The 12500-nt window shown below is 43.1% G+C and overlaps 1 protein-coding gene across 1 annotated transcript in view; it reads left to right on the plus strand.

The window, feature by feature from the left end:
• Nucleotides 1–12500, plus strand: part of LOC123517745 (serine/threonine-protein kinase mig-15-like) — a 60344-nt gene that overhangs the window by 30584 nt on the left and 17260 nt on the right. Inside the window, 5 exon segments of the mRNA XM_045278497.1 lie at nucleotides 2741–3132; nucleotides 7861–7919; nucleotides 9377–9429; nucleotides 9768–10511; nucleotides 12080–12175. Of these exon segments, the coding sequence (XP_045134432.1) occupies nucleotides 2741–3132; nucleotides 7861–7919; nucleotides 9377–9429; nucleotides 9768–10511; nucleotides 12080–12175 (1344 nt within the window).

Genomic DNA, 12500 nt, shown 5'->3' on the forward strand with positions numbered 1-12500 from the left:
CACACACACACACACACACACACACACACACGGCTTGGAGAATAGTGATGATGCACTTAGCTTATATTTGGTGGTGAGAGAGAGAGAGAGAGAGAGAGAGAGAGAGAGAGAGAGAGAGAGGCCCCATTTAAACTACCGTTGAGACCATTATTTGTTTGTCTTCAAGTTATTCATCTTTTTAATAGTCTCCCATCTGGTGTGACGAAAAAGAATAATAGAAAACGGGACATTGATCTTTTTGTCGTGATAAACTATTGCTAAAATTATTGAAAACCCCAATAACTTCCATGGCAGCCTGTCAACCTATTGCTAAAACCGTAAAAATCCCAATAATATTCACTAAAGCTTGTTAAACTTCCACTGAAACCTGGAAAACATCCTTGAAAACACCAATAACTTCCTCTGCAGCCTGTCAAACTTCAATAACTTCCTCTGCAGCCTGTCAAACTACTCATGAAAACACCAATAACTTCACTGCAGCCTGTCAAACTACACATGAAAACACCAATAACTTCACTGCAGCCTGTCAAACTACTCATGAAAACACCATTAACTTCACTGCAGCCTGTCAAACTACCACATGAAAACACCAATAACTTCCTCTGCAGCCTGTCAAACTACACATGAAAACACCAATAACTTCACTGCAGCCTGTCAAACTACACATGAAAACACCAATAACTTCACTGCAGCCTGTCAAACTACACATGAAAACACCAATAACTTCACTGCAGCCTGTGAAAACACCAATAACTTCACTGCAGCCTGTCAAACTAGCACATAAAAACCCCAATAACTTCACTGCAGCCTGTCAAACTACACATGAAAACACCAATAACTTCACTGCAGCCTGTCAAACTACACATGAAAACACCAATAACTTCCTCTGCAGCCTGTCAAACTACCATGAAAACACCAATAACTTCCACTGCAGCCTGTCAAACTACACTTGAAAACACCAATAACTTCACTGCAGCCTGTCAAACTACACATGAAAACACCAATAACTTCCTCTGCAGCCTGTCAAACTACACATGAAAACACCAATAACTTCCACTGCAGCCTGTCAAACTACACATGAAAACACCAATAACTTCCACTGCAGCCTGTCAAACTACACATGAAAACACCAATAACTTCCACTGCAGCCTGTCAAACTACACATGAAAACACCAATAACTTCCACTGCAGCCTGTCAAACTACACATGAAAACACCAATAACTTCCACTGCAGCCTGTCAAACTACACATGAAAACACCAATAACTTCACTGCAGCCTGTCAAACTACACATGAAAACACCAATAACTTCCTCTGCAGCCTGTCAAACTACACATGAAAACACCAATAACTTCCTCTGCAGCCTGTCAAACTACACATGAAAACACCAATAACTTCACTGCAGCCTGTCAAAACTGAAAACACCATGAAAACACCAATAACTTCCACTGCAGCCTGTCAAACTACCTTGAAAACACCAATAACTTCCACTGCAGCCTGTCAAACTACACATGAAAACACCAATAACTTCCACTGCAGCCTGTCAAACTACACATGAAAACACCAATAACTTCCACTGCAGCCTGTCAAACTACCATGAAAACACCAATAACTTCCACTGCAGCCTGTCAAACAGCATGAAAACACCAATAACTTCACTGCAGCCTGTCAAACTACACATGAAAACACCAATAACTTCACTGCAGCTTGTCAAACTAGCGCATGAAAACACCAATAACTTCACTGCAGCCTGTCAAACTACACATGAAAACACCAATAACTTCACTGCAGCCTGTCAAACTACACATGAAAACACCAATAACTTCACTGCAGCCTGTCAAACTACACATGAAAACACCAATAACTTCACTGCAGCCTGTCAAACTACACATGAAAACACCAATAACTTCACTGCAGCCTGTCAAACTACACATGAAAACACCAATAACTTCACTGCAGCCTGTCAAACTACACATGAAAACACCAATAACTTCACTGCAGCCTGTCAAACTACACATGAAAACACCAATAACTTCACTGCAGCCTGTCAAACTACCACATGAAAACACCAATAACTTCCACTGCAGCCTGTCAAACTATAGAACCATTTAAATTACCTCTTAAAAACCCACATCAATATTTTTCTCAAAGTTTCCATTAGCTAGCCATTAAAAAAAATGGATATATACCCATTTTCTTTCACCTTTGGGATCTAAACACACTTACAGCTACTTGTTTAAACCATTTTCTTCAAGTTTCCATAAGCCACCCCTTAAAAATACTAATAGATAATGTAAAAAATTAATAAACCCATTTTCTTTCACTCCCAGGGCATAAACACTCATAGTAACGCTTTTAAACCATTTTCTTCAAGTTTCCATAAGCTTCCCCCCTTTTAAAACAATAGAAAACGGAAAAAATAAACGTGATCCCATTTTCTTTCCCCCTCAGGACTTAAACACACTGACAATTACTCTTTTTTAAACCATTTTCTTCAAGTTTCCATAAGCTTCCCCCCTTTTAAAACAATAGAAAACGGAAAATATAAACGTAATCCCATTTTCTTCAAGTTTCCACGAGATTTTCCCTTAAAAAAACAAAAGAAAACGTAAAATATAAACGTAAACACACACAATTACTCTTTTTAAACCATTTTCTTCAAGTTTCCACAAGCTTCCCTTTAAAACAACAACAGAAAACGTAATTAAGGTAAACGTGATCCCATTTTCTTTCCCCCTCAGGACCTGGACATGCTCGCGCAGCACTTGAACGAGCTGGGCGCGGTGACAGGCGACCGCGACAGAGCTGAGCGGGACCGGGCCGAGCGGAACGAGAGAGAGCGAGCGGAGAGAGACCGGGAGAGAGAAAGGGAGAGAGCAGAGAGGGAACGAGAACGAGAGCGCGAGAGGGCGGAGCGGGAGAGAGAGTGGGAGCGTGAGAGGGAAAGGGAGAGGGAGAGAGAGAGGGAAAGGGAGAAGAGAGATCAGGATAAGAGTCGGCAGAATGGAGGCAACAAACACGAGTCTCCCGCAACACAACCGCCGCTCATCGAGGAAGACTCCAGTGACGACGACCCGGATGAAAGAGTGAGGAACGACGGCACACTGCTCGCCTCAGACCCACCCAAGCCTCTGTGAGTACTGGAAACCCCTTATACCTGCCCTAAACACCCTTAAGCACTCCCTGATCCTTTAAACATACACTCGGAACCCTTAAACACACACTTTGATTCCTTACACACACCTTTTGACTACCCAAGCCTCTGTGAGTACTGGAAACCCCTTATACCTGTCCTAAACACCCTTAAGCACTCCCTGATCCTTTAAACATACACTCGGAACACTTAAACACACACTTTGATTCCTTACACACACCTTTTGACTACCCAAGACTCTGTGAGTACTGCAAACCCCTTATACTTGCCCTAAACACTCCCTGATCCTTTAAACATACACTCGGAACCCATAAACACACACTTCGATTCCTTATACACATCTTCTGACCCTCAAGCCTCTGTGAGTACTGAATAACCCTTATACTCATCCCAGCCACACACACTTCCTAACCTCTTATTCTAACCCCCCCCCAAAAAAACACCTTGAATCCTTTATATTGATCCCAAACACACTCTTGATTCCTTATCCTTGCCCTACACATACCTTAATCCCTTTATATTAGCTCATAAACACTTCCTGATCTCTTATCCTAGCCACATGCACTCCCCAATCCCTTATTCTAACCCCAAAACACTCCTTAATACCTTATATTGACTCCAAAAACACCCTGATTCCCTATTCTGATCCCTTGCACTTCCTGATCCCTTATCCTGGTTACATCCACTCCCCAGTCCTTTATTCTAACCCCAAAACACGCCTTAATTCCTTATACTAAACCCCACAGTATCTATTTCCTTATATTTCTCTTCTACACTACAAAATATCATTACTGTTTATTATTTTATTTTTTTTTCATTTAATCCTCTATTGTGGCAACATACACTCCCTGATCCTATATACTCTGGCCAAACACTATTTAATCCTCTTATTTAATCTTTTTTTTAATTTAATCCTCTATCCTGGCTATATACACTCCCTGATCCTATATATTCTGGCCAAACACTATACAATCCTCTTATTTAGTGTTTTTTTTTTCATTTAATCCTCTATTCTGGCCACATACACTCCCTGATCCTATATACTCTGGCCAAACAGTATTCAATCCCCTTATCTTTCCTCTTAACACCATAAAATGACAGTTTTTTTGGTGTTTATAGTGTCAACACCACATTTTTTGCATGTTTTATGTATGTTTGTATGTTTGTATGTTCTCAATTTCATGTTTTGTGTATATATTTGTATTTTGTCACTTCTTGTGTGTGTGTGTGTGTGTGTGTGTGTGTGTGTGTGTGTGTGTGTGTGTGTGTGTGTTTCAATAAGTGTGTGTATTTATTATTATTATTTTTTTTTTTTATCTTCATTCTTTTTTTAATGTTTTTATTTCATAGTTTTCATATTTTCTTTATTTTACCAATTCACTTTTTTCACTTTTTTTTTTTTATCTTATCATTTGCTTCCTTTTAAGATTGAATATCCCTCCATTAATATTCTACTTTGTTCCTTTAACCCCTTCAGTACCAGGACGCATTTCCATATTCACTCTGGTTACTGTTTGATGTTTTAATACAGCTTCAGAAACTCATGTGGGGGATTAAAATAGTGAAGACTGCGGCCATTAATCTTCTGACCTCCATAGACCCTTCCTAATGTCTGTAAAAAGGTCTAATCACACCTCATATTCATTTGGTGACTATTTGGGGATTTTATACAGCTTCAGAAACTCATGTGGGGGATTAAAATAGTGAAGACTGTGGCCATTAATCTTCTGACCTCCATAGACCCTTGCTAATGTCTGTTAAATGGTCTAATCACACCTCATATTCATTCTGGTGACTATTTGGGATTTTATACAGCTTCAGAAACTCATGTGTGGGATTAAGATAGTGAAGACTGCGGCCATTAATCTTCTGACCTCCATAGACCCTTCCTAGTGTCAATAAAATGGTCTAATCACACCTCATATTCATTCTGGTGACTATTTGGGGATTTTATACAGCTTCAGAAACTCATGTGGGGGATTAAAATAGTGAAGACTGGCCATTAATCTTCTGACCTCCATAGACCCTTGCTAATGTCTGTTAAATGGTCTAATCACACTTCATATTCATTCTGGTGACTATTTGAGGATTTTATACAGCTTCAGAAACTCATGTGGGGATTAAAATAGTGAAGACTGTGGCCATTAATCTTCTGACCTCCATAGACCCTTCCTAATGTCAATAAAATTGTCTAATGGTATACAAATCTCAAAGTAAAAATGTGTCCCAATACTGAAGAGATTAATTTTTACTTTATCTATTACTTTTTGTTATTTTTGTACATATAAGTCCTTATTTTATATTTTTCGAAGTTTTTATGTAATCTATATATATTTTTACCTTTTTCTTAATGATAACCCTCCTATTTTATTTCCACCTAAGTTATTGCCAAATTTACGTGTATTTTAACCTTTTCTAGATATATAACTATTTGATTGGCTCACCATCACGATGAATGCGTAAACAATAGTAGCATCACTTAATTAACAAACCTATGCATGCTCTAATTAATAACTCACCTGTCTTAACTAATCTCACTGCTCTATATTCTTCTTAACGTGTGTGTGTGTGTGTGTGTGTGTGTGTGTGTGTGTGTGTGTGTGTGTGTGTGTGTGTGTGTGTGTGTGTGTAGGATGTTCAGTTTAGCGTACCAGAAATGAAAAGAAAAGAAAAATTTACTCCGTTTTTTTTCCTAAGATTGAAAAATATATGATCGTTGAAATAAGAATATAAATGTTTGGAAGTCACTCTCTTTTACAAACACTCTCGTATCAGTCTTGTTTTGTTGACGTTTTTGTTTTGATTTGTTGGTTGGTGAGCGAGTGTTAGAGTCGCCACACACACACACACACACACACACACACACACACACACACACACACACACACACACACACACACACACACACATTTATTTATTTATTCGTTTGTTTATCGCGTAGAAAATTATGAGGAAGTTTTCAATGTTTTCTTCACAAGTTGAGAGAGAGAGAGAGAGAGAGAGAGAGAGAGAGAGAGAGAGAGAGAGAGAGAGAGAGAGAGAGAGAGACCCAACCCATCCTTTAACCCACCAACACAAGACAATACTATACCAATCCTCCCCCAGCCGCAGGAAACAGGCGTGTGTGTGTCAGTACGGATGCACCAATTGTTTCAGCCACGGTTTACGACGGCTCACCCACACCCACGCCCACACGCACGCCCACAGCCCACCAGTCACGAGCAGGTGTGGTAATGGGCTGCCTCACCTATCATCATCATCATTATCATTGTTATCATTATCATTTATATATTTCGGAGTAAAAAAAATCTTGGTGTAATCTGTATTTTGAGAGAGAGAGAGAGAGAGAGAGAGAGAGAGAGAGAGAGAGAGAGAGAGAGAGAATCATTACCCTCTCATTCAACACAAATAAATTAACTCTCAAAAACCAAGAAATGAAAAAAATACAAGAAATAGTAGCGATAGAAATAGATAAACGTTCAAACAGCGATAAAAATAGTAGAACTTGTATCATTGTATCATCGTATCATCTGTCTTTCATCTCTCACGTGTTTTCTGTATCATTGTATCATTCATCTCCCGTGTGTGTGTTTTTGCATCATATTGTATCATCTCGTGTGTTTTTGCATCATCGTATCATCTGCCATTCATCTCCCGCGTGTATGTTTCGTATCATTGTATCTAAGTATCATTTCCCACCTGTGTGTGTTTGTTTCATCTGCCATCCATCTCCCGCGTGTGTGTGTGTGTGTGTGTGTTTTTTTTTTTTTTTTGCCTGCCAGCTCACCAAAACGCAGTAAAACAAGGAATTCAGACATTTTATTTATTTATTTATATTTATGTCTATTTTACTTATTTATTTTTTTTGGGGGGGCTCGTTCGAAAAAGCTTTGTGTTCCTGCAAGCGCGCTATTTATTGATTTTGCGTGTGTGTCTGCGTGTGTTTGTTCGTGTGTGTGTTTCGAGATGATAGTGAATGCTTGAGAAATGCTTGTTTGGCATGTGTTTGTTTTGTTTATTTGTTTGTCTTGTGTGTGTGTGTGTGTGTGTGTGTGTGTGTGTGTGTGTGTGTGTGTGTGTGTGTGTTTGAATTGTTGCTGGAAAGGTTATTAAAACACGCTTTTGAGTTGCCTAAATTGAGTTTCTTGTAAGTTAAAAGCGAGATTTGTACTAACTACTACTACTACTACTACTACTACTACTACTACTACTACTACTACTACTACTACTACTACTACTACTACTATTTGTGTGTGTGTGTGTTTGTGTGTGCGCATTACTAGCAAGAGATAAAAATGAAAATAATCATAAAAAAAATAGAAAAAAACATGCTGTAGAATTGTGGAATTTGATACTAACACACTACTACTACTACTACTACTACTACTACTACTACTACTACTACTACTACTACTACTACTACTACTACTACTACATCAACAACAACAACAAACGCGTATGTGTAAGAATCTATGTATGTATGTATACGTGCGTGCGTGAATGCGTGAGTGAACGACAAACAAGAAAACAACAACAAAAAAACTACTACTACTACTACTACTACTACTACTACTACTACTACTACTACTACTACTACTACTACTACTACTACTACTGCATGCCCCTGAGTATATTAGCTGTGGATCGCCCTCTAACCAGCGCCACTAACCACTAACAGGCCCGTCCTCTACTCCCTCCACTTAACAGGTTCGACTATTCCACTTTCAGACCTATAGAGGGAGCCCTGCCACACACCGCCCTGCAAGGTGAGTGTGAGAGAGTGTGGGAGAGAGAGTGTGAGTGTGTGAATGAGTTTGAGTGTGTTAAAATGCCAGTTTTTCTTACTTATAAAAAAAAAAGTGTGTGGGAGAGGGAGAAGGGTGAGTGGGAGAGTGTGTTAAAATGCCACTCTCTCTCTTACATGAAAAAAATGAGTGTTAGAGTGTAAGGGAGTGTGTTAAGAGTGTAAGGCAGTGTGAAGAGTGTAAGTGAGTGTGTTAGAGTGTAAGGGAGTGTGTTAAGAATGTAAGTGAGTGTGTTAAGTGTAAGTGAGTGTGTTAGAGTGTAAGTGAGTGTGTTAAGAGTGTAAATGAGTGTGTTAGAGTGTAAATGAGTGTGTTAGAGTGTAAGGGAGTGTGTTAACAGTGTAAGGGAGTGTGTTAGAGTGTAAGGGAGTGTGTTAGAGTGTGAGGAGTGTGTTAGAGTGTAAGGGTGTGTTAAGAGTGTAAGTGAGTGTGTTAAGAGTGTAAGAGTGTAAGTGTGAGTGAGTGTGTTAGAGTGTGAGTGTGTTAAGAGTGTAAGTGAGTGTGTTAGAGTGTTAGAGTGTGTTAAATGAGTGTGTTAAGAGTGGAGTGTGTGTAAGGGAGTGAGTGTAGAGTGTGAGTGTGTTAAGAGGAGTGTGTTAAGAGTGTAGTGTGTTAGAGTGTTAGGGAGTGTGTGTGGATGAGTTAAGGGAGTGTGGATGAGTTTAGAGTGTGTTAAAATGCCTTACATGAAAAAAAGTGTGTGGGAAAAGAAAAGAGTGTGTGAGAGAGAGAGAGAGAGAGAGAGAGAGAGAGAGAGTGAGTGAGTGTGTGTGGGAGTGTGTTTGCATGAGTTTGAGTGTGTTAAAATGCCAGTCTTTCTTTCTTACATAAAAAAAAGTGTGTGGGAGAGGAGAAGAGAGTGTGGGAGAGTTAGGAGAGTGTGAGAGAGAGAGTGTGTGTTTGCAAGGGTGTGAGTGTGTTAGATACCAGTCTTCCTCTCTTACATAAGTGTGAGAGTGTAGGAGTGAGAGAATGCCACACTGCCCTGCTAAGTGACTGTGGGAGAGAGTGAGAGTGAGTGAATGTGTGTGTGTGTGTGTGTGTGTGTGTGTGTGTGTGTGTGTGTGTGTGTGTGTGTGTGTGTGTGTGTATCTCTAAGGCTTAGATATATTATTATGTTTCTCTCTCTCTCTCTCTCTCTCTCTCTCTCTCTCTCTCTCTCTCTCTCTCTCTCTCTCTCTCTCTCTCTCTCTCTCTCTCTCTCTCTCTCTCAATGTTTATATATGATTGATAAGAGAAAGACAAAGATACTACTACTACTACTACTACTACTACTACTACTACTACTACTACTACTACCACTGAACAGCATAATAGTAAGAAATATTACAAGAAAAACAAATAAAATAATGCAAACAATAATGAGATAATTAATACCACTCTCTCTCTCTTTTTCCCTCTCCCTCTCTCCCCCTCAGGTCCCCCTCCAAACAGACCCTCCCCACCCCTGACGATGGTGACTCCGCAGGGGGCACGCTGATAATGAGGAGGGTGAGTATGTGTGTGCGTGTGTGTGTGCGTGTGTTTGGCATGGTGAGAGTGGTGGTGGTGGTGGTGGTGGTGATGATAATTAACAGGTGATGGTGATAATGGTGTTGATAGCTTGGTAGTCGTGGTGGAGGAGGAGAAGGAAGAGGTGGTGTAGTGGTGTGGTGAGGGAAGGAAGAAGAGAGAGTAGGTTCAGTGGTGTGTGTGTGTGTGTGTGTGTGTGTGTGTGTGTGTGTGTGTGTGTGTGGAGGAAGGGAAGCATTGTGGCACGGAGGTGTGGTGTTGTGGTGGAGAGTCAGCACCGCCGCCTTCCTCCGTCAGTGTGGTAGTGAGGACAGTCCTGCCACACCCCAGGACGGCCCCGACACCCCCCCTACCACCACCACCACCACCACCACTACTACCGTCACCACCACCCCCAGCACTACCACCACCACCACCACCTCCTCCTCCGTCACCACAACCACCACGCACACCAGCAGTAGTGGTGGTGGTGGTGGTGGTGGCGGCGGCGGTGGTGGTGGTGGGGGGCGGAGTGGCAAGGCGGCCCCACCACAGCGGCGTGCCAGTCGTGACTTGGGCGGCAGCAGCAGCAGCAGCGGTGGTGGTGGCGGCGGTGGTGTGCGTGGTGCGCCGCGGCCGCTGGTGCACCAGGCCAGCGCTGGTGACCTGGAGGTGTTGAGTCACCGCCACCGCCGCAACGACTCAGACTCACGCCTGGGCTTGCTGCGGCGCCACCACACAGACCTGGCGCCGCCGCTGCCCTCTGCCGCCGCCGCCGCCGTGCGCCGGTCCGAGCTGTGCCGCAGCGGGCGGCTGGACCCTGGCGGCGAGCCGTTGCTGACGGACTTCCTGGCTGGGAGCGGCGAGGGGCGCGGCGAGCTGCGGCGCCAGGCCTCGCTGGACGGGGAGCTGCCCAGCAGCGGCGGCGGTGGTGGGGGGGCGGGGGCGGGGCGGGTGGAGTGGGGACCGCGGCGGGAGAAGACGGACGTGGACCTGCGCCGCGCCGAACTGCGCGCCGACCTGGAGCGCTGGAGGGGCAGCCCCCGGGGGGACGCCCCACAGGTAGCCCCGCACTGCATGGGGCGACACAGCCTCACTAACACGCCGCCTTGGCACTGCCAGGCGGCACTAACACCACGGCGCTGCGCCACACTGCCGGGCGCACACACTAACACTCCCCCCCCGGCCCTGCATGGCCCGGCCTGGCCCCTCCCCCCCCACCCATGGGGCAGACCACCACTAACAGCACCCATCGCTGTACACACCGGCGCGCTCATGTCTGTGTGCGTGTGTGCGTGTATTGTCTAACTTGTGTACATACTCATTACCTGTGATGTGTGTGCGCGCGTGTGTGTGTGTGCGTGTGTGTGTGTGTGTGTGCGTGCGTGTGTGTGTGTGTGTGTGTGTGTGTGTGTGTGTGTGTGTGTGTGTGTGGGTGTGTGTGTGTGTGTGTGTGGTGATGGTGGTGGTGGTGCACATGGATGCCCCTTCCCACGTGGCGGTGGCAGCAGCAGCAGTGTCTGTGGCCACACTGGGGGCTTGCCTGGGGTGGTGGTGGTGGTGGTGGCTGCATCTTGTCCTGTACCTGAGTCACTAATTACTAACGTAACACCACACACGGCCAGGCACAGTGTGGGCGGGCCGCGCCACTCACTCACTTCCTGGCCCGCCCACCCACACTGGCCCGCCTTGGCCCGGAGTGTGGCATGCAGACCGGCGCCACGTGACACGGTGACATTGTGACAGACACTGCTCGATAGCCAGGCCTGGTGAGGTGGTAGTGCAAGGCTAAGACTGAGCCAGGCCTGGAGAGGTGGAGACTAACAGTGCGTGCCTTGGAATGTCTTAACAGTTTGGAGACATTTCCTGCAAGTTTGTAAAATACTGACACTACAAACACGGTGAAGATCTTGAAGTTGATGAGGAAGGATGAGATTAGGAACGGAAAGCAACTAACAGCACCTTTGAATATATAAATGCAACTTTTAATATGTTTCCCCGCAACTTTGTAAAATAATGGAAGATGTAAACATGTATGATCTAAACTCTACATGCATACATACACACACACACACACACACACACACACAGTCTTCAGTTCTATGTATACTTATAAGGGTTTGTGTCTATATGTATGTTTCTTCTCTCTCATCATGTATTTGTTTTCACTAATCTTTGTTATTGTGTGTTCTTTGTTTGTTTGTTTGTGTATATGTTCCTGCTTCGTGTGTGTGTGTGTGTGTGTGTGTGTGTGTGTGTGTGTGTGTGTGTGTGTGTGTGTGTGTTTTGTTCTTTTGTTTTAATTTAAAGTTAAGTTTAATATTTTCTAAGTGTAGAGAGAGAGAGAGAGAGAGAGAGAGAGAGAGAGAATATATGACAAGAAGCAAAAAAAAAAAGAGAAAAATTAAATAAGTGAATAAATAAATGGAGAGAGAGAGAGAGAGAGAGAGAGAGAGAGAGAGAGAGAGAGAATGATGAGAAACAAAGAAAAAACGTAAAAAGAAAATGAGGGAAAAAAAAGAGAGAGAGAGAGAGAGAGATGAAGAGAGAGAGAGAGAGAGAGAGAGAGAGAGAGAGCAAGCACCCCCCTCCCCCTGACTGACTCCCTCCCCCCCTCTCCGTGTCGGCAGCCACAGGAGCAGCGGACACGGGCAGTGGAGTCTTCCCCTGGGGCCAGCATCCCCAGCTCTCGCACTTCCTCTGTCCTCCCAGACCTTCTCCCTCAGGTGGGTGGGGGGGAGGGGGTGGTGGGGGGGAGGGGCCCTTAATGCACTTACTCCTCCTTCACTTTTATTTATGTATTTATTTTTTTTTCTCATTTATCATTTATGTATTTATTTTTCTTTTTTATTTAATTATTTGTCATTTCTTTTGTATTTATTTATTTATTTATTTATTTATTTATTTATTTATTTATTTTACTTCATTCTTCACCTTTTCTTTTTTTCTTTTCTTTTTTTACTTTTTGCTTCAATTTTTAGCCTATTTGTTTTTTTTTTTTACTTTTTCTTTTCTTTTCTCTTTTCTCTATTTTTCTCTATTTTTATTATT

Source organism: Portunus trituberculatus, chromosome 1, assembly GCF_017591435.1.
Source record: "Portunus trituberculatus isolate SZX2019 chromosome 1, ASM1759143v1, whole genome shotgun sequence".
In the NCBI taxonomy this organism is placed as follows: Eukaryota; Metazoa; Arthropoda; class Malacostraca; order Decapoda; family Portunidae; genus Portunus; species Portunus trituberculatus.